Below are 22,008 nucleotides of genomic sequence, written 5' to 3' on the forward strand. Positions count from 1 at the left end.
CGCTAGCGCACCAGTAAATGTGAGAGCAATCAGTAATTTTGTGTTTCTTTTGAGTTACTTGTGTTTTAGCTTGCAATAGAAATGACTGCAGGAAATAGCACACATTTTAGTATTCTAGCTCCCCCATTGGCATTTATTGTTTACTTCACATCATCTTTATCCCAGAGATTATTCTGTCCTAAGAAAAACTGGTTCATCACGCAGACACAGATGCACCATCCTCTATAGTGGCACTGTTTTTCTCACTATTTATTACAAATGGCCAGAGATCAGCGTGCTTACAGTTAGTATTGTGAGAATCTAGCTGAAAACACAGTTTAAGTCACTAACTTGTCTGGACTCGTCTTGTTGTAATGACCGAACCAGTTTGATGCCATTGATATTTGGGCCTTACACAGAAAATTTTTTTCTGTGTGATAAACAGTTAAAGAAGATTTTTATCAAAATATTTTTAGGTGCATCATTTTCAGCAGAAACCCTCACTGGAACTACTTTTTGTTTCTTATTGTACTTTTTTAATGCCCCATAATTCTTCACAGGATTTGTTTGTTTTAGAGAAAGTTGACTGACTACACTTGAAACTGTGTTTTCAGCTAGATTCTGTTACAAATGTGTAGCTTTATTCAGAGCTTTGGAGTTCTTCTTGTAACGGGCGGTGGAAATTGTTTCTCAATTCTGTTTAAAAAATGAAGTTTGTTATCCTAATCTAATAATCTAATCTGATTAAACACATCGGTCTCAGTGCAGTTTAGCAGAGCTGTCAGTCAGTTACCTTGGAATAGGTTACATAACTCACAATCACAATCATGCATGTATGTATTTGTATCCATTTATTTATTTGTACTTGATTTATATTGCATTGGCATATGTAGATATTTACTGCTACCAAAGAGGTTTGGTTTTTGGTGGCATTCGCGTGCATGCGTAACACTCTGCCTGTAAACAGCTCCAAAGGTTTTGGATGAATTGTGATAAAACGTAAACCTGTAGGGATTTAAAGCTATTAAAATTCGACTTGCATCCACAAACGTTCAATGTCAGTTAAATTATTTATTGATTAAAAATTTACCCAAAAAAGCCTTATAACTTAAAGTTTGGTGGGTATTGTCAACATATAGAAAGTACTGTTTAAAGATTTAAAATATCATCTCACATTTGACCTCTGACCTTTTCTTCAACGTCAATAAATTGATCTGAAGCTCAAAGTGATAATATTCCCATATAGAGCTTTTTACAGGGAATATATGGGGATTCTAAATACCACTTTACTCTGGACCTCTGATTTTCTCTTAAAGATCAAACTTTCAGAAAATGTCTTTTTATCTTTAAAACTATTTTTAAAATTCTATCGCAAATGGTATATGTCAATTCTACACATCACATTATATTTTGCATCTACATTTAACATTTGTACTGATCTCCAAACTTTTTAAAGTGCATTTAAAGACAACAAAGATAAACAAACATAAGACACTAAACCAAACCAGTGGTAACCAGTGTAAACCAGTTTGTTTTCACTTAATTAATACATCATATGTGCATTTCAAAATCTGAATCTGTACATTTGATCTTTTGTTTTTTATTCCTACATTACTTCAACTTGAAAATGTTATTTAGACAACATATTCCTTATTTAAACACTCTTTATTTTACAGTTTTACTGATTACAGTATGTTTCAGAGGTCAATAAATTATTACACATTTTCGAACAACAGGCACCTTAACTCCTTAACTGTGGCTTATTCACGTAGATTTTTAAAAAAAATCTTACTGTTTTCCCTGTAGTAGTTTTGATTCAGAATAAGCACTGCAATAATTACAACATCTGTCACAGCTGGAAAAGAAACTCAAATCTACGCATATCTTTAAATTAACCAACATATAAACATCACAACCGTATAAGTCTGGTGAATAAAAATCTGTGTTCAGTGCATAATGTGCATGGCATCGGAGAAAAACATTCACCACCCCGTTGGAGTCTGGAGCTTTCTGCTTCAGTCCTCGGTGTCAGAGCTGTCTGCTGGGTCGGTGTTGTGAGTCAGCATGTAGTTGTCCATGTCAATGGAGGGGCAGTTGTGAAGGGAGTAACGCAGGCGCTCGGCAAGGATGGCCTGGCTCGTGTAAGGGGGCAGGCGAAGAAGGAAGAAACAGGTCTGAGCGGTTGGAAGTCCGTTGATGGGCTAAATATGAGCAGCAGAGAGAAAAAAAAAAAGCAAACCTTAATAATCTTACTCTTGGTATTTGTTCATGTAACCAGCTTCGTCACCTGGTTGTGATCTCCTTACCCTATCCACCTTGATGATCTGGAACTTCTGCGGGATATCAGTCAGGTTGGAGGGCAGCCTGGACCTGCCAGAGACGAAGCGTAGGAAAAGCACCCGCTCCTCATTCGTGAACTCCTCCAAGCTCTGCCAGAGCCAGCAAATGAGCTGGTGGCTCTCGGTGATATCGCGGTAACGCACCAGCTTCTTTAGCATCTCGACGGAGACTTCTGGCAGGCCGCAGACCAGCTGCTCGAGCTGCTGTGCCGTCAGCAGGGAGACGAGGGGCAACGGGATGATGGTAGACATGCCCTCTCTCACTGCTGCCACCTGGACATAACAGAACAAGCTCAGCTTTGATACTTCTGAGGGACGAGAACAACAAGAACAACAAACAGGGTGAGCAGCGAGCACTAATGGAAGCTGGCGGGCAGACCGGGGCACAAAAAATGAAGCAGAATTAAACTAAAATGAAACAAGCAAACACAAATAAACTGAACTGAAACAAAAATGTACTAAATAAATGAAATACAAAACTCTACTCAAAAGTTTTTGTAACATGAAACATTTACTCTTAACTATAGGCATAAAATAAGCGACCTGATCAGTATGATTGCAGGCTGCATGCTCAGATACATTTTTTTCATGTTAACACTTGACTACATTTTTGCCAGTCACAGCCAAATCATCCCACAACACTTCAAACCTGGGAATCCATCTCATGCAGTCTGTATTCCAGAGCTCTCTCCACATATTCAGTCCGGTTGCCAAAGGTCAGAGAGATGTTTTGACCTCCGGGAACTACAGGTACCAGCCTTCCATCTGCACTGTGGGCCATGAATGAATCCAGTGGGATCATCTTCAGAGGGAGATAACACAGAGGAATAATAATGGGAATAAGGTGAAGGGTTGAGAAATAAAGGACTTGGGAAAAAAAACACAAAGCTCAGGAGGAAGGCGTAAAGGAAACATTAATATTAATTCATTCTGCAATAACCCAGTTCACACAATATCTTACCACATGGAAATTGTCCTCAGTGATTTCACTGTTTTCGAGGTGAAGGATGCCTTGGAGGTTGCGGTAGGTGAGCAGGTCCACCTCCTCCAAGTCAGCTCCCCCGAGTGGCATCGAGCAAAGCTGCTTCCACACCCAAGGAGCCAGATGAAGGTCCAGAGGTTTCTTAGTGCGCATGGCCACTGCCATCAAGATACCCAAGAAGCGAAACTGGACCATGTGATTATCCGAGTGCGCCGCTGGATTAAGCAGGAACCTGTGAAGATACTCAGTTAGTACAAGAGGCTGTGTGTTCTGTTACACTTCTAAAACACTCAGAAATGTTTTTATTTTTTTATTTTAAATGTGCACCTGTCAGTGTTACTGCCCACATCTGCAAAGCTATTGGGAGTATGAATCAGAAGATCCACCACACCAGACTCCAGCTCCTGGTGTAAACACATTACCATTTATCAGTTAAAGTAAAGAACGTTCCAGCCTGCATTATTAGCAATCGCTGATGTTAATGTGCGGCTTTCATCCCCACCTGGCACATCTCGGTGATGGTATCATCAAACACTCCGCCAGCATCGTCAGCTCCCTCTCCTACCAGCTTGACCTTCCAGGCTCGTGACGGCAGCCGCAGCTCCAGAGGATTCAGGCTCACCACTTGTTTTGCGATCTGCACGAAGATGGGTTTGCTCGAACGCCCTCTGCAGAGGAGTAAGAGTGAGGGAATATGACGTTTTAATGGGCACACAGAACAAGTAACAGGTCAAAACAACAAAGGTGCCAAACAAAAGCCCTGAAATTCCATTATTAATCCTGGCCGGCCAATTGGAAACACAGCAAGCTGTTCTGGCCAAGTCCTGTTTTTCCACCAGCTGGCTCCTGAAGACATTCACATGCTGCCAACACGCTGAATGTCATGGTCATTCTTACCTTGTGGAAAGCCGTTTTACAGTGATCTGAGGCCCATATGTTTTGCCCTGGGTCATTGTTCTGCCAATCGAGCGCACAAGAGGCAGAGTGTTGACCTTGGGTGATAGAAGGCCTCTGAGCTCCCCTCGTATAATGGCTGTTGTTCCTGAATTATAGCGCGAAGTGGACACCTGCATATAAGGATGGAAGGGACAATAAAAAGGAACAGATGCACAATTATTGCCAGGAAGTATTTATTACTCTTTTAACACATTAAAAAAGAGCAAAAAAGGGGATTACAGGTACCGGATTTTTGGTGTCCAGGTTGAGCAGCCTCCAGGATTTGTACATGAGATCAGAAAAGTGGTAGAGTACCCTGAGGCGCATGCTGAGAACATCAGGGCTACAGTCTTTCAGAGTGGTGTACTGGGGAGGGACTGACTGTGGAAAGCCTAACTGGAAATTTCCAGAGCCACCTGGAGATAAAAGTAAAACATGCAGTACCAGGTGTGTTTCCATTCATCCATCATAGTGTGTGCAATGTAACGCCGTATGTGTCTGTACCTGAGTTCTTCATCGAGGTAGAGGGGGTGGTCCACGCCGAACTGTGGCAGCGGCCAGCAGAGATCTGCCTGATGTTTTTACCCTGGAGGGCTGCGACAAGCGTGGGCTCTTTCACTGAGTTGGTGTGCCCGAGGCCAAGCTGGAACACACGCATTAAAACACAACATGGCAAGATGTTAAAATCTGCAATGTAAGCACAGCCTGTCATTTTCAGAGCACGCCGATTACCTGTCCATTGCTGTTGCAGCCCCAGGCATAGACGTCTCCAGTGGAGGACATGGCGAGCACATGGTCAGAGCCCACAGCAATGTCTTCTATAAACAGTCCTTCCAGGGACGGCACCACCTGGGGGCAGGATTTGTTCTTCAGCATGGAGTCCGGCAGGCCAATCGCACGCTCTGAAAAAAGTAATGCAATTTTTTTTTGTAAGTTTTAGTTTCCTTGGTAGCAGGAAGTTTAAATTTTTTTTGATGTACGCTCAATCATTCAGGTAAGGAAGCATTTTCAGTCTCCCACTGAAAACATCCAGATGCACAGAATCAACTTTTGGGGATTTAGGGAAGCTTGCAAAGAATATTTCAACCAATAATGCAAACACTGTTGGGTTTACATAACATGTTTGAATTTGACAGTAAAATGTACCTTGACCAAATGTGTAGACATGTCCATCACAGGCCAAGGCCACAGAGAACTGAGTTCCACAACAGACCTTCTTAATTCTCTTATTGCAAAGTTGCTCAACTTTCTACAAACAGGAAAAAAAATAACACAAACATAAACTTTTTGTCCTTCCAGGATTCCTAAAAGTGAATCTTTGGTAGCGCTGACCTACCTGAGGGTAGTATTTTGCTGTGGAAGAACCAGTTCCCAATTTACCATGATCTCCATCTCCAAATGCCCACACAACCATGCCATCAAGAGACACCACCAAAGTGTGACTGAGACCACATGACACCTGAGAAACGTAACCAAAGTTTGATTTTTTTCAGTATAAAAATTGACATTTAAAGTCTTTTACATTCAAAGCCAATGCTGTCCATGATTTACCTGTCCAACATGGTATCCCTCTAGTGCAGCCACCCTTTCAGGTAGCATTTTGTTAGATGTCGACCTTTGACCCAGACGGCCAGATTCACCACTACCGAAGGTGAACAACTTCCCATCTGCTGTAACCACAGCAGAATGCTTGAAGCCACAAGCGAGCTAACAAAGCAAAGCTGTGTTTAATTCATCTATGACAACAAATATTTGTGTTTAAATTCACTCAGTCAGTGAACTTTGAAAATATTCATTTTTTTAAAGCTACAAAGTAAGAAGCACTGCAATCAAACAGTGGCTGCATTTAATAAAATACAATAAACTCATGATTAGCTTTATTGAAAAAAACATTAAAATATCACATGACAAGTTTGGTGCAAAGACTTCCTCGATACCTGAACGACCTCTTCTCCTTGCAACGCCTCTATCTGTTTGGGTCTCCTCTGTCTTTCACTGCTGCCATGACCCAGTTTTCCAAAATCTCCGTCTCCCCAGCTGAATACCTCCCCAGTCTCAGTCAGGGCCATCGAGTGTCCGTCTGACCCACAAGATGTCGCCAGCTGTGTCACCACGTACCCTGCCCACAGACAAGTGTAAATTAGACTGATACAAATTAGAGGAAATTAACAGTTAAGCCTAATTACAAGCGAATACATCCAACTGCAGTACTACAAGGAAACTAGTTTTCCTTCCAATCTCTTGAGGACAAAAAACCTGAACAAAAAACCAAAACACTGAGAGATTCAAAAGCAGACCAGCGCCGACTGGTTCTTACCCCCTTTGGGAATACTTTACCTTGAAAAACAGAGATAATAGTTGGAACATAGAGATCATCAGAATTCCCTTGGCCCAGTCTGCCATATTGTCCTTCTCCTACAGCCAGTACAGTCCCATTGGACTGGAGCAGAAAGGTACAGTTCTGACCACACACAACCTGAAAGACAGTTGAATCGCCCAAAAAAGTGAAGTAGCATTATAAAAGAGCAGCAATAAGGAACAAAGACTGCACCCTGAGTGAAACAGTACCTGCTGTGTCTGTAACAGAGAGGGTGCCAGTGTAGGCATCATAAGATTGGTTCCCATTCCAGCCAGCTGCCCGAAACGTCCATTGCCCCACAGATACACCTCAGTCTTTCCCCCATGTTGCCAATCCTTAGAGACACAGGAGGGCACACAGCACTTTCAGTCAATCGAACAGCCTAATGTTTGTCTTTTTCGTTTCCTTCACACCTGAATTGTTTTTAAGAATGGCACAACTATTACCTCCGGTCTACTGGTGGCCCACGACATCAGCTGCTCATCCATCCTGAAACTCCACTTGCTATTGTCCTAAAGGACAAAGGAGAGCATAAAGTTGCAAGAAGTCAATACAAGAGAGACTATAATATAATAGAGACAAAGCAACAGCATCAAACAGAATGTCCCTGCTCACCAGTGCCTTGGCAATTTTATTGTCCTGCACATCCTGAAATGCTGAAACAATGAAGGCTTCAGGGAAGGCAGTGCCACTGGCTATAGCCTCAGCGCTGCGCACTGTGGTGGCGTAAGTGACTAGCCAGGTCCACTCTGGAGGGCAGGAGTGAGCATCGGGGTAAGTGTGGTGTGGCGGGTGTGGGTAACAGCACAGGTGTTTCTCCAAGTACAACCCAACTGTCAAGGAGGCCAGGCTCTGCAAGAAGGCACTGTGGACGAGCTGGTCGCCAGCTCCCACATGGGTCTGCAGAGAAGACATTCGAAGTCATGTCTCAGTTGCAGAACATGAAACAGCTCCAATATAGCTTCAACATGCAGTTTAAATAAATTACCCGCTCATAGTTGTACTGCTGCTGCAGCAGCAGGGGCAGCCTCTCCAGGAAGACAGCCAAACAAGGTGCCCGATTTAGACCCGAAACGTTTTGGCTTCTGAGGACCATACGACAGGAAGCTAGCACGTGATTTTGGTTGATCCAGTCAGGGGTGCAGCAGATCAACAAAACATCCTGGGAAATGACAGAACAGATATTTTTACCCAAGCAGTACTGAGGGAATTAAAATGATTACAGATGTTAACGTTATTATAAATATAGAAATAAATGAGATATACTAGCCACACATTAGGGCTTTGAGGGATTCATATTACCTTTGACCTTCCAAAACAGGCAGCAACCCCCATGTTTGGTATCCACGTAGTGCTGACAGCTGAACCCAAACCGGTAACAGTTTGTAGCACCGAACCATCCTGTAACAAGCAGAAAGAAACACATGGATTACAATTTTGCAGTGAATCACGGCAAGCAGTTCCTTCGTTACCACACAAAGCAGATGGACTTAATAATTAGGGATGTTGGCACTAATTTAAGGGGCAAACAGAAATAATCTTTTTTTCTGACCTGTAAGGACCAGATGTTGAGTAGACCCCCTATCCCGCCAGACACTAGAGCTAATCCACTGGAACAAAATGAAAGGGACTTCACAGCCATAATGTGGCCATGAAGTACAAATGCACACTTTGCACTATCCTGCTGTAAAGAGAAGAAGAAAGATGATTTCATAAGATAAAATTGATTACACAAACAGGTGACTTTATGAAAGCAACGAAATAAAATTAACAGCACCAAAGAGCTTTAGCAGCAGATCCAAACTCACCTTGGTCTCAGTGTCTCTCTCCTGGCTGTTCAACATGCTGGGCAACGATACAACAGTGCCCCCCTGTGGTAGTGTCCAGACATACACAGAGCCATTCTGACAACCTCTGTCGAACCACACAGAAGGAAGACAGAAATCAATGATCAGCATGAAACCTACATGAATTTTTCTTCTTCTTCTTCTCTAAAATGTTACAAAACTGTATTAAACATACGCGGCCAGCATTAGTCTGGGATCAGGTGCTCTTCCAGGGAGTGGACACCATTCGGCAATGTTAACAGTACTGGTGTGGAAGAGATTGTGGAGGGTCACCCAGGAGCTCCCAGAGCGTCCCAGTACCTTTACTACCTCTGACCTCCCCAAACAGAGCAGCAAGTGTCCTGTGGGGTCCCACTTTAAGGAGCACACGCTGTCCTATATCGTAAAGAGCAGGGCAGATGAGCAGTCAGTAAGCATCTCATGTTAGGAAAGTGAAATCATGTGGCACAGCAAAAGAGAAAAAACATGACAGATTATTTTATATTTTTTTAAAAGAGAACCCCCCCCCCCATAAAACTGCCACAATATCGAGACCAAATTTTCTGCAGTGCTCACTAATACATCGCAGTTAGAGTGAGTGTGGATGGCAAACCTGGAAGAGAGACAGCACTACAGGCTGCTCGTTCTCATAAGTTTCTGTTGTGGACAACAGGATCTTCCCACTGGGATAGCCCGCTGCAAACGCTTTGTCCTCACTGTGCCAGGCTACACACTGGGGAGCTAGAAGACATATGAGGTTATTGCACGTCTCTGCATGATGAGAGTTTACTAAGAATATTTGATAGATATCACTCTTAAGTCTGTAAGTCTTCATAATTTATATTTGTGAATTTAGAGCAAGCAGGCAGTTAGCATAGCATTAAAGCAGGAACAGTTTAGCTGTGTCTCAGATTCAACACCTGTTAATATATTGATTCAATTTTGGTCACCAGCTTTGTTTTTAAGCAGCAACAGTTGCGTGTAAGACTCTCCTTACCCTCGTTCCTGTGGCAGGCAGTGAGTTCAGTGCTCCTCACAAGCAGGTCTGTTTCCTGCATTGTGACCTGCAGCCAGCACAGTGAGCCATCCAGCCGTCCCACCAACAGGCTCTCAGCGGGTCTATTCTTACAGGCTGCAGACTGGTCAAGCACCCACAAACTGAAGGCCTGAGCCCAGCAAAGAGCAGTGACCCGAGAACCCTGGTTCTCCACGTGACAGAGCGATCCTAAAAAGCAGCAGAAACACAGTCACATGGGCTAAAGTCTGTGTTTTTGTTTGACAGGTCACAGAATAATGTACCTTGATATTGTCAGTCGTGTCATATTCATCTGCAGAAAGTGAGAATTTTCTCTACATTTTCTCTATTAATTTAATTCTTAATTTTTTTTATTATTATGATATAGTTATTTTATCCTTTTAATTTTAATATAAAATGCAGAGTACTGAAAGAAAGAGTTCTTCATTAATCTGACATTATTACAGAACATAAATATAAATTTTACGTTTTTATTATTAGCTGCAAGTAACTGTAAAATCTGAAAAACAAAAGACTTGTAGGAACTACCTCTAATGTTCATGATGTTGATGTGTTTGTTCTCGGGGGCAGCCAAAAAGTTCCCCCCTGTACTCCAGTACACAGGAGACATGAGATGACATCTGCCAGCCCTCTCACTGCTTGATCGGTCTGTCTTACTGCAAGTATCAACGGGAAAAAGGACACGTTACAGCAACACCAGTCCATTCAGTATAATTAAAACTTTATGAGCAAGTATATTAGACTTTGAAATGTAAATTAAGGCTTTGTTAGATTTGGTAGTTAAAATGAGAAATCTGTGTATAAAATGCAAAACTACAAAAAAGTATAACCTGGTAATACAGGAGAAGGTGGTCTGTAGCTCCACGGTGTTGTGGCTAATGCTCCATAGCTGTACCACTTTGTCCTGAGAACATGTAGCCAACAAACTCTGCTCACTGCTCCAGGAACAGCTGGCCACCTAAACAGAAGAGAAACAGTGTAAATGTACTTTTAATTTACATCCACTCATCCATCTATCTTCTTAACTGCTTATCTAATTCAGGGCCACAAGAGGATCGACTCTATCCCTGCTATCACAGGGCGAGAGGCAGGTTCATCACAGGGTTAACACACAGAGACAGAATTACTAATCAACCACTGAGCATGTCTTTGATGTGGGTACCTGGAAGTGAACCCACACAGGCAGAGGGAGAACATGCAAACTCATTTTACTATATACTTCACATTTACCTGGGAAATGCAAGATCCCAAGCAGTGTAAGGTATTATAAAGTCATAGTTACAGCTGTGAGTGTAATCATTTATATTCTAAGTGGTTTGTTTTTTTTTTAGCAACAGGCCTATGGTAATAGAGAAGATTAAAACTCAATCTTTCCAGCAAAACAAACCACAAAACACATCTTACACAACACACAAAAAACAACAACAACAAAAAAAGGATGCACATATGACTCACCTTGTTATAATGTCCTTCCAGTCTCTTAAGGGGGCATTTCCGCAGGTCACCAGCCAAGTCGCTGTATGTTTGAGGTCGATGAGAACTGTCCCTTCCTGTGGCAGCCAAAGCCTGCACCAGCTGTTGTGCTGCCCACTGGCGGTGTTTACTGGTTAGCCGAGCAGAGAGGACACATGCTGCCAATGCATTTGCCAGCTCCAGAGGGCCAACTTTGGCACTGAGGTGTGGCAAAGAGGAGGGAGTCAAAGAGGAAGAGCCCCCCTGGTTTCCTGCATCTGAGCCAGAGGAGAGCTATTTTAGTAACAGTGCATTAAATCATTACACGCAGTGCATCCAGTACAACAAACAGGCTCTCTCTCACCATTAGTCTCGTGTTCAGCTTTGTCTGGGGTGTAACAGTGGTGGCTCTTTTCAGTGAGCAGGGACACCAGACTTTGTGTGACCAGGAACGTTGGCGGCGTCTGGTCATGATAGTCCCTCTGCTGCTGGGCTCCCGGGTTTGCAGCTGTTAAGCTGGCATTCAGGCATGCTCTTTGCTGTGGGTCACTGATGGCTCCAATATTAACCCCTGTAGCTGCTGCCATCAGGTCCTAACAGAAATAACGTTAAACATACGTTCACGTTTTTAGAATTACTTGAAGTTCAGGCAAACCATATTAATAAACAAATATTGTTTTGATGTTTGTGTTCAGTCAAACAAGAGTAAAGTGTTGTAGTTATGAAATAAAAAAATAGGATTAAGTTTATTAGCATTTGTATTTGTTTTCCGTTTTTTGGTGACTCATGCAAAATACTGGGACACTAATTTTTTACTTTTCTCGTATAACTTGAGTTATCTTTATCTATAGACAACACTCAGCTAGATCATCAATAAAGATTTAAAGAGGACATCCTTTACTGGATGTCCATGGAGGCTATAATTACTTAAACCTTCTACACACCAAAATTGCACATAAGACTCAACTGAACCTGATTTTAAACAAGATCACATGACTTTATCAAGCTTTTAGAACTCAGAAACCTGAATTATCTATAATCAGCAGACTGACAGGAGAAAACTAACCTGAGTGCATATCTCCACCAGCTCTCTGTAAGCAGTAGGACTGTGGGACACCACGCTGCCAATGGCTGAGGTAAGAAAAGTGAGGCAGGTGGAGTTGCTGCCATCTGTCGCCAGCCCTCTCATACTGGACCGACCGTCCACCCAGGTGTGAGCCCTGCCACCTGCCGCTAAAGTCATCAAACGCACCAGAATACGGATGTCTGCCAGACCCAAGGACTCAAGTCCATTAGACTGGCTACTCACTGATGCACTGAAGATGACAATAGGAAAGGACTCTTGAAACTACTCAGCAAAAGAATAAATTTTAAAAAAGAATACAGAAAATGTTGTTGATTTTATAATCATACTAACCTTGAGGCAGTCTGGGACAGCGCTCTCATCACGATGCTGTAAGCAAGCAGAATCTGGGCTGTGGATGTGACTCTCCTTAATGCTTTCAGTCTATCATGAGAGTCCCTCAGTGATACTGCCTGCTGTCCGAGGCTCAAAGAGGTCTTCTGCTCGACAAGGGCATTCCCTATTGGGAAGAAATACGTAAAAACATTTTAATTAAAAGGAAAAACATGATTTTGAATGGAACGGTAAAACCTAAGAACACTTATGTAGTGTGGGTGTGCAAGATATTCACAATCCTAGATCCAAACAGACAGCTGGAAGTACTGTTTGTGTTTCAGATGTCGCGCTATGATAAGTGAGCGATGAATCACCACCCAGCAGTGAATAAAACTAGGTTTTGATCCTGGGGTCTTGCTGCCAACATGCACAGAAGGAATGTGGGCGTGTGTTACAAGTCGAAAAACTTAGCAAACCATTCACCAAAATATAAAAAACAGTGGACAGTAAGCTTCTGAGTCTTTATGGCTTGATTCTTTGTGAATGCCTGGCAGTTTATGTACAAGTCTGCAGACACATTTTTGTTTTTTATCATTTTGTTTTTCAGTTCTGTACCTGTTAAAAGACATCATTTTATGCATCAAGGTTCTGTAATTCTGTTTTAACTTAAAAAACTACAGCACTTGGTTCTTTGTATAACAAAACAAAATGAAATAATACCTTTGGGAACAGGTGCTCTTGAAGGACAAGCTGAACTGTAAACTAGCGCTCCAAGTGGATCTGGCTCTGTAAAGGCAATGGGGTCTGGTACCAACTTCTTCTCAGTCAAACCGAGTGGTCTGAGCAGGAGCCCAAAATCTTCCAGTCCTGTCAGTTTCTCTGTGTCATACTCATCTTGGTGGCTCATCTCCCAGTCATCTACACAAGCAGAAGGACCATTCATATTGTATATTCATTATAAAGTCAAAGATAATTGTTCTGTTGTACCTCACGCTAGATAAAAAATACCTTCCATACCATCAGATGTGCTGTCCATCTGGCCAATTAAATCTGATGTCAGGCCTTTAACCCTAAAGCAAAAAGTAGGACACAACAATGATGAAAAGTGAGAAAAAGAGTAAATCCAAAATACATGTGGAGCATGTTCCATGAGTCTACCATTTCCCATCTGTACATTATCTCCTGTACCTTTCATATTTGGAGTTTGGATTGCTTGGATTTGCAGCCAGGTACTTTTCCCTGCAGGTGCTGCAGAGGAGGTAGAAGGGGAAGTTGGAGCCACATTCCCCTTTGAACCAAACATCCACGTAGGCCCCAGTGCTGTCATAGCCCTTACGTGCAGCACTCTGCCCACAGCCTGGGTGTCGTCGCTTTATGTGATTGTTAAACTGCAAGGTGAGGGTGTTGCACAGCTCACATTTAACCATCTGACTGTGTTCCTCTCCAGCCTAAAAGGGGCATAGTAAAATGCATGTAAGGACAGTAAGAGAAGAGCCTAAAAAGTTATGCATGTGGACTTGGACTGTCAAAAAGCATTAAAGTCAAATCTTTGTTTAACTGGACTAACTGCATATCAATTCAGTCACTTATATTTATTAAAGTCTTTAAAGAGACTGAGATAGATTAAAATGATATTTTTTCATGCACATTAAGTGCTTATGTGTCACCTCCACTATCTGCAGTGTGTCTCTCTCCAAGCTGAAGAATGAAGGGGTGAGGAGGTCCTCGTAACTTTCTTCATGGTATGGATCATCCATGTAGCCAAGCTCTGACTCTTCCTCAGCAGAGTAAGGGTGAAACTCTACCTGCTCCGGCCAATCACTGACAGCTGTGTGCTGTTGATACAACTGGGGGAGGGGGCTGGGTGATGGCAAGTCTGAAAATAAAAGGTTTTGTTAGAATTGAAAATACAATATATTAAAAGGAACTGTTGTCCGCAGCTGATCTTTGAACATAGTTTAAATGTTTTGCATTTCATTTTGATTTTCCTCTGTGTCTGACCTGCCCTTCGGAACGAGGTCCTCTGAGTGGGGCCTGAGCGTCGCCGCCGGGCCGGAGGAGGTCTGTTCCTAGTGAGGTGGACATCCAAGAAGTTCTCCCTTTCAATCCAGTCGAGCCCGGGCAACAGGCTGTAAATGAAATAACTGAGGCTGTCAGTGTACTCATTAAATGTACTGAATGTACTGAGTGTATGTTCATTGGATCCCTCACCTTTCAGTGGTGTGACTGGTGGGGCGCTCGGGGCACTGAACTGTCTCTGGCCCATCTGGGGACGGAGTCTCAGGAGCCCCCTCTGGTCTTGGTGACTCAGCTACTTGCTGCTCCTCAGTCAGAGGGTGCTCTAGCATCCAGCTGGCCAACACCTCAATGGTTTGTGAGTCCAAGTCACCTGCTACATCTGGGGGAACCACAGGGAAGTTGAACTGTCAGTTCAAAAGGAAAAGATGCATCGCAGAGTGCTGCATTGCTAATTCATGTCAGATATCACCATGCGACCACTACTGTTTATAGTCTGAGATCACCAGGCACATCTGACACACGCAAGTGTGACAAGAGAGTGAAATCTGTGATATAAAGGGTGAAGGTCTAAAATTTAGATGAAAAAAAAGGTGGTGCCAAAAATGTGACAATATTCGTTTACTTTAAGTTGCTTACATGCTCATAATGTATGTGTACCATATGAGAACAAAATATTGTGAATTGGTCCATTTTTATGAAAGCAAATCTTCTGTGAAGATGAGATTTTTATGAAATACTGCAAATTAAAGAAAGTGAACTGTGCAAAAACCACAAGTGGTGAAGAGAATCTTAAACCGATCAGTAAATTGTAATGCTAAGGTGGGGAGCCACTGAGGTGTGGATTGTTCACAAAAACCCAGTTGAAAAACTGGAAAGTCTCAGTTGATGTCCACCAATGAACAGCAACACGAAAATCCCAAAACTAGAAAACTGAACTTCTTATCAAAGAAAAAAGAATTTTCTCAATCAAAACGACACTTATCCTATTTTAGATACTACAGGAAGGTTGAAACATGCAGTAAAAGGACAGCTATTAAGAAGATAAAGCACATGAAGCAAAAATGTTGTGGCATCAGACACACTACACAAAGCAGTACCTGCTGCCTCCATGGCCCAGTAGATATGTCTCATAGAGAATCCCATTTCTAGCAACCGACTGGTGACAAACATTTGTGTCCGTTCTGGTGATTGAGGAGATAAGAAAAAGTGCACAAAAGAACAGAAAACAAAAACAAGCCCACAGCTCCATTTCGGGAAGTATATGTGTAATTTAGCAATTGTTTTTATTTGTTTATGCTGCCTCTTACAAGTTTAGATTATGAAAGGCCTCCTCATCTTATGTAAAGAACTCCACTTTCTTGCAGGCTTGTAAAAATAAATGATTAAAGTTGCAAGTCAACTAGCCCTTTAATCCAACTCTATCCCATGATATGAAACACAGAGGAGACCTTTAGTCTAAAGGACCTAGCTCAGAATGCCACCAACATAAATGACAATGAAAGACAAAGGTGCCATTCAAGCATGTGAGTGCATGCATTTGATAGTATTAATATCTGACTAACAGCAGAGCAAAACACATGCTGTTTTGAGCAGCAAGTCTGCTGTGACCAAAGGCTAAACATTTATAACCATGCATAAGACAGACGATTCCAACTCAGTTACTACTGATCTACTGTGTTCCTTTGAATAAACCTCTGAGACACTAAGACATTTTCTTTTACACACTCCATTATTGATCAGAATCCTTAAAATGTGATCTTTTTCTTAAATTAGATGACTTTTTTTCTCGTGGGTTTTTTCTCCCCACCATTGTCTCTGTGCTCATTCTTACCCAGGCTGCTTCTGGCCTGTGTGCTGCAGGGACCGGGTTCCATGAAGCTAGTCTGCTGTTCTGTGAAGGCATCACAAGAAGCAGAGCTGGCAAGGCTGAAGCAAGGGTGCAACACAGGGGGAGTGCTAACCAGTCCCGTAAGCGTAGGGAACCGAGTTAGCACCATGTGCCTAGAGGAAGTGAGGATACAGCATGTAGAGTAATGACAAAGCAGAAGCAGCGCTGCACCAGTAGGGTTACATTTTCAATAGACATTTAACATATTAAGTAAATGAAAGGATCAGTTGAGCTTTATTCATTCTGATTCACTGCTATATATATGAAAGTCACAGTAAAACTAATTATGTATTCATCTATATTAACCTATATCATTCTGAAGTCTTTGGTCAAAATCTTCTCCTTCTTCTTGTTAAAACAAGCAAAAGTGAGGGCTTTAAATGTTATCTGCAGTTTTAACACATGTGACTAGAGCTGTGTTTCTGTTTGCTTCTTGAAAGCAGACGTAACACTGACACTACGGTCAGCTGGTTGAGTTAGAAGAAGAACAAGCAGGCAGAGCTGCAGCCTTGGTTAAAGAGAGTGCAGGCAAAATCTCTCACTCAGTTTTCCATACACATCCTAACTCACCCATTCCCTGGACTTCAGAATAGCTGTTGCTGCCAAAAGACACAGGTCTGCAGCAATCAGCAACAACATGAGGACTGACAATTAGGGCTGCCACAAACGATTATTTTGATAGTCGACTAGTCACCGATTATTTATGCGATTAGTCGACTAATCAGATCATCATCCACTGGACGTAAAACTACAGCTTATTGCACCAGCAGCATCTGCTCTTATATAACTATCATTAGCTTACAGCTTTAAGCTTTTAAGGTGCTAACTAAAAATAAAGACAAGATGATAGTTTATTCAATTTTAATGAAATTTGCAGATTGTTTCGGTAAAGTTTAATAAACTCCTTGCTATCTAAAATATAACAGGACACCGGAGTATTCTCCAGCATCTCACACTTCTGATAATCAGCTGTCTGCTTGACATTTATTCAGCTGTGTAAAAACTATAACTTTAATCTCAGCCAAACCGATTTACTCAGGAACAAATAAAATACTAAAAAAAAAAAAGCCAAACAACAACATTTTTAATTTATCTAAGTGACTCATATATATTTAACCTGAGTCGCGAAAGACGGCGGTGGGTTTGAAAACAATTTGCCGGGAGTCCGGTGTTCTCACGGCGCTAGTGGGTAACAGACGTCTCCGAAAACGTCGGAGCGCTTTTGAAAATATGTGGTGTCTTGATAAACTGAGCAGATATTTGAGGTTTACACAGCTACATTCTCGCCTGAAAATATGTTAAACGTTTATTTTGTGACCCAGAAAGAATAATAAGAGTAATATTAAAACTAACTACCGCCATTGTTGGAAACTGCGCTGGGCCGCGATATAAATTCTGGGACACAGCTGCTTCTTCTTCTTCTTCGGGGTTTAACGGCAGCTGGCATCCTTGTACATGCTGTGCTGCCATCTTCTGTTTCAGTCCGTTATTACACTCTTAAATCCTGCTATTATTCCTGCGTCTTTTGCGATCTTACAAAGCTTCAAACGACACGTCGACTATTAAATCAGTCGTCGACGATTTTGATAGTCGACGTAATCGTGACTAGTCGACAAATCGTGGCAGCCCTACTGACAATAAGACTAATTATTGTGATATTTGTCAGAGAAGTTACCAGACCTGGTGTTTCATGTGGATTACACAATCACTTTAAATCAAGTTAAAATTAGGGATGGGTACCGGTATCCGGTGCCATTATGGCACCAGTTCTGACATAAACGATAGTAACCAGACCGAAAAGCAGTGCACATTTCGGTGCTTTATTTCGGTGCTTTTTTTCCTGAGATGTCACACACTTTGGATTCTAGCCAATCATTTTACCTTTGCAAGCATAGTAGGCGGGCCCAGGTACGCATGTTCTTTTAGAGCAGAGCTACAGATTAAAAATGCCCAAGGCGAAGCGGTCAAAAGTCTGGCTGTACTTCACAGCAAAAGATGCAAACTCAGCAGCCTGCAACAAGTGCTTTAAGGTGATACTGTGCAAAGGAGGTAACACCTCGAATCTGATGAAACACCTGGTGACGTATAGCATTTTGTTAAAAGCCGAGAAATGCACCGTATTTGATAGCTTGCTGCGAGACCTCACACCGTGCACTACTACTGTGGGTGTGGTGCCTGTTATCGGACCCGGAGCAACATCCCCCAAAAACACGAAGAGGAGAGTCCTGGCCCCTAGCCCTGCCAGTGTAGCAGAAATGATGACAGATGATGATGGCAGCAGCAGCCATTCTTCTCTGCGTGAGTAGCTTAATGTTGTTCGTGTGTAATTTACGTTGAGTAGGCTAACCATGTTATTACATTAATGCATGTAAGGTGAACTAGCAAACACCTTCGTAGTTACACGCGGCTGTCTTCTTGTTTGATGGCAGATACTCCCTTCACCCTGGCCAAAAAGGCTAAAATGAAAAAGTGGAAAACAGCTAAACATGAGAAGTTTTTGGATAAAGTTTGTGTTTTTTCCATTGTTTAAGCACTGCTTCCAGCCAAGAGTGATACCATATATGCTCCATAGCTGCAGAAAAGGCTAACATTGTTATCTTTTTACAAAAATACAGCTGAACATGGTAGGTTTTTGGACAAAGTTTGTGTTCTCCATTCTTTAAGCACCGGCACCGTTTCAAAAGTACCGGTTTGGTACTGGTATCGGATAAAACCTAAACGATACCCATCCCTAGTTAAAATAACATATTTGTCACAATTTATACTCACTGGAGGAGGCTGATGGGAAGGAAAGGGTTAAAATTATCAAGGCTGTCAGCCTGAAGATTTATTGGAAGAGAGGATGCCAAATCTGTGTTAGAGGATGAGGCAGAGGCTCTGTTTGACTGGCCAAAGACAGCAGTGCCTTCGGAGCCCACGCTGTACAAGGACACAGAGCTCGAGGACTTAGAGATGGGCTGAGAAGACAAGTGGTGGCCTGATTCTGCAGGAAAAGAAACCGTGAAGGTTTTTATGACTCCAAGTTTCTTACTATACAAATGTTTCTATTTATTTATTTTTTCAAATTAGTGGTGACAAGCACGGGTAAACTTCAAGTCTAACAGTAGAACCGGGTCAAGTTCATCATAAGAAAAATTCAAAGTTAAGATACAAATATATATTAGGTCTGAACAGTGATCATTAACATACTACAATAGTTTTTTACCTTGTAGCTATAGTCTGTTTAACATAGTAACTATGGTCTTTTATTAAGGCTTAATGATTAAATATTTATAGCATGTAGGTTTTGCATTATATATTTTCTATGAAGTGTTTTCTGTCTGGTGAATATAAACATTGACATACCCTTGTTGTCTTTGTCCTCCTGCAGTCCTTTAACAGCTCCCTTGTATATCATGACTTGAACTCTCTCCAAATCAGCAAGAGACACAGTCTGTTTGATGGGGCAGTGTCTGACTGCCCACTTCACCATGCTCTGCACCACATACTGCAGCACCGATCTCAGCTCAGCACTTTCATCCCACTGTTTACTGCCGGCTTTAGCTTGGTCACAGTTTGGACTGGACAGGGAACTCCCCGAGGAGTTGGGGGGCTCATGTTTTGGCACTAGAAGCAGATCTGACAGTTTCTCACAGCTAAAAATGACAGTCAGGGATTTCAAACCTCCAGTGAGAAGGTATGACACTCTGAGTGCCCTAAGTTCAAGTGCAAAGGCATCCATTCTGGAAGTCTGGAATGTCTGCAGAGGCTGAGCTTGAGAGGTCAACTCCTGCAGGTCAGTGATCTTTGCTGCATCTTTGGTTGAGGATGGTGACGAGACACTCTCATCTTTTTGCTCCTTTTTCCTTTCATTTTCTGTCAGCCACGTGACATCATCTTGTATGTCTTTATCCAGGTATTCTTTGATGTTCTCCCCAGAGTACTTCCTTCTCGGGGGCACGTGAGCACCTAGCCAACCCTGTTCCTCCAGCAGCCCCATCAAATAAATCAGATCTAACAACACTGTTGGTTTGAGGCCTCCCAGGCGGGTGACATCACAGCAGGATATGTCACAGGGATCCAGTGAGATGATCGGCGTGTCGCTGGGTGACCAAGAATTCATGGAGCTTAGTTATTGGGAAGGATGGGAAGAACCCACAGATACAGCATGGAGTGATACCAGGACGGATTCAACAGGGATTAATGGATTTAAGAATGAAGAGGAAGAAGCAAGAAAAAAAAAAAGTAAGATCAGCAGGCTAAATGATGAAAATAAAGTAAAAATGTTAGACAGACTGTAGAGAGAGTGAAAAACAAACTAACAGAAAGGGAAAGAGTAGAATCATACACATGCTGAAAGGACCAAGACAAGAAAATATAAGAATCATTTCATGGAGGTTAATGAGAATCGTCATTTACGAAAAAGAGAAATAAATTCATCAGAAGTAAGTGGGAATATGATCTCATTTTGTAATACCTGACAGAGAGGTCTGCTTCTTCCCACTGTAGCTTGGCGAGAGAGCTTCCTTCCTTTAGAATGCCGAGAAGAATAGCTCGACGCCCGCTGGGTTTGTGCAGGCAGAGGCCTCCAGCACGGAGACCGCCATCGACTCCTCCAATCAGAGCAAATACCGGCCACACTTCAGTGCAAAGAGCAGCCAGCTTGGCCTCAGACAGACACCGACAGTGTGACAGCACGTCCTTTGTGTGATCACCAGTCAGGTCCTTGTCGTTCTCTTCCTTCTCATTGTGTGACGCACTGAGGCCTGCAGAGGAACATAAGACACTGACAGTAAAACAAAGCGTAACATCCATTTGGCAAACAAGTGCCACACACTCCTGGTATCCCACTGCAAGTTGATCATGAATCCTTAAACCTAAATAAAATCCTAAACAAGTGAAATGGACTTCAAGTGAATATTGATAATAAGGACAAAAAAGTTACAAATAAAGCATAAATATAAGGGGTTAGTATTATTTTGAAATAAATAAATAGACCAGTGTGGGGAAAGCAGCTTGTTTAAAGATTAATTAATACTGCAGTTGGTGTACATCACTACATTTGTATACAGATTCAGTGGTCCCTTGCTATAATGCGGTTCACCTTTTGCGGCCTCGCTGTTTCTCGGATTTTTTTGTATGGACTTTTCCATGGTTATTTTTTATTTTTTGGGGTTTTTCCAGCGCACTGTGTTCTGCGTCTTGATTGATTGACAATGGTCTACAGCCAATCTCGTGCTGTCTCTTGTACAGTACAGAATGCGTTCAACTTGTCAAATTTACAATCTTCGATTGCTAGCAGTGTGACTCTGAAGTGCTGTACTGTATGTTTGTAAGTTTTCTACCCAACAAACACAACAATGTCCACGAAATGTTTTGTCCCTGCGGGTTCCTTTGGTTTCATTCTATAATACTGGACTTATTTTTCTACGGTTTGAACTTTGAGACTGTTTAAACAAGAGAGAAAAGTGTGAACATATTCATGCCTGTCTGAGAAAAGTGTATAAAGTGTGTAGTGAGGGGTTTTACAGCCTTAAAACATCTATAATAATTGTAAAAAAATAAAGTTGGCTACTTCGTGGATTTCACCTATCGCGCATTATTTTTGGAACGTTACTCCCGCGATAAGGGACCACTGTAATATCTGAATTAATGCCCATCAGTCTTTCTCCTTACAGATAAATACAGACAGATGAATAGAGTTTTCTATACTAGCAAAGTGTTACTTAACTTTTTAAAGAAAACCTAAGTTAGGTGTGTTTAAAAGCGAGCAAGTTAAACATGTGACCGCTGGGCACGCTGTCTTCTCCCCAC

The 22,008-nt window shown here is 42.1% G+C and overlaps 1 protein-coding gene across 7 annotated transcripts in view; it reads right to left on the bottom strand.

Moving 5' to 3' along the window:
* Positions 1–1,035: 1,035 nt before the first annotated feature.
* The window catches only part of LOC101482798 (putative E3 ubiquitin-protein ligase HERC1), a 43,849-nt gene continuing 22,876 nt past the window's right edge, over positions 1,036–22,008 (bottom strand). For 3 of the 7 annotated variants that reach the window (XM_004549668.5, XM_004549665.5, XM_076886599.1), the window contains exons 39-80: positions 20,672–20,960; positions 19,561–20,321; positions 18,985–19,198; positions 16,159–16,328; positions 15,425–15,508; positions 14,520–14,706; positions 14,310–14,437; positions 13,976–14,184; positions 13,497–13,756; positions 13,326–13,378; positions 13,029–13,226; positions 12,327–12,492; positions 11,976–12,225; positions 11,274–11,502; positions 10,913–11,187; positions 10,288–10,415; positions 9,986–10,113; positions 9,419–9,646; positions 9,035–9,162; positions 8,618–8,817; positions 8,404–8,509; positions 8,148–8,279; positions 7,898–7,996; positions 7,584–7,757; positions 7,211–7,495; positions 7,042–7,107; positions 6,805–6,930; positions 6,574–6,712; positions 6,174–6,355; positions 5,788–5,943; positions 5,573–5,695; positions 5,383–5,485; positions 4,969–5,138; positions 4,741–4,879; positions 4,483–4,652; positions 4,198–4,367; positions 3,803–3,968; positions 3,628–3,704; positions 3,280–3,532; positions 2,968–3,120; positions 2,286–2,591; positions 1,036–2,180 (exon numbers count right to left, since the gene is read on the bottom strand). In XM_004549668.5, the coding sequence (XP_004549725.1) occupies positions 1,995–2,180; positions 2,286–2,591; positions 2,968–3,120; positions 3,280–3,532; positions 3,628–3,704; positions 3,803–3,968; positions 4,198–4,367; positions 4,483–4,652; positions 4,741–4,879; positions 4,969–5,138; positions 5,383–5,485; positions 5,573–5,695; positions 5,788–5,943; positions 6,174–6,355; positions 6,574–6,712; positions 6,805–6,930; positions 7,042–7,107; positions 7,211–7,495; positions 7,584–7,757; positions 7,898–7,996; positions 8,148–8,279; positions 8,404–8,509; positions 8,618–8,817; positions 9,035–9,162; positions 9,419–9,646; positions 9,986–10,113; positions 10,288–10,415; positions 10,913–11,187; positions 11,274–11,502; positions 11,976–12,225; positions 12,327–12,492; positions 13,029–13,226; positions 13,326–13,378; positions 13,497–13,756; positions 13,976–14,184; positions 14,310–14,437; positions 14,520–14,706; positions 15,425–15,508; positions 16,159–16,328; positions 18,985–19,198; positions 19,561–20,321; positions 20,672–20,960 (7,766 nt within the window). In that variant the 3' untranslated portion in view covers positions 1,036–1,994. Of the gene's footprint in view, positions 2,181–2,285; positions 2,592–2,967; positions 3,121–3,279; positions 3,533–3,627; positions 3,705–3,802; positions 3,969–4,197; positions 4,368–4,482; positions 4,653–4,740; positions 4,880–4,968; positions 5,139–5,382; positions 5,486–5,572; positions 5,696–5,787; positions 5,944–6,173; positions 6,356–6,573; positions 6,713–6,804; positions 6,931–7,041; positions 7,108–7,210; positions 7,496–7,583; positions 7,758–7,897; positions 7,997–8,147; positions 8,280–8,403; positions 8,510–8,617; positions 8,818–9,034; positions 9,163–9,418; positions 9,647–9,985; positions 10,114–10,287; positions 10,416–10,912; positions 11,188–11,273; positions 11,503–11,975; positions 12,226–12,326; positions 12,493–13,028; positions 13,227–13,325; positions 13,379–13,496; positions 13,757–13,975; positions 14,185–14,309; positions 14,438–14,519; positions 14,707–15,424; positions 15,509–16,158; positions 16,329–16,785; positions 16,815–18,984; positions 19,199–19,560; positions 20,322–20,671; positions 20,961–22,008 lie in introns of all 7 variants that reach the window. The other 4 variants (XM_004549670.5, XM_012918781.4, XM_004549673.5 and 1 more) reach the window with 4 other exon arrangements.

Source organism: Maylandia zebra, linkage group LG7 (genome assembly GCF_041146795.1).
Source record: "Maylandia zebra isolate NMK-2024a linkage group LG7, Mzebra_GT3a, whole genome shotgun sequence".
Classification (NCBI taxonomy): Eukaryota; Metazoa; Chordata; class Actinopteri; order Cichliformes; family Cichlidae; genus Maylandia; species Maylandia zebra.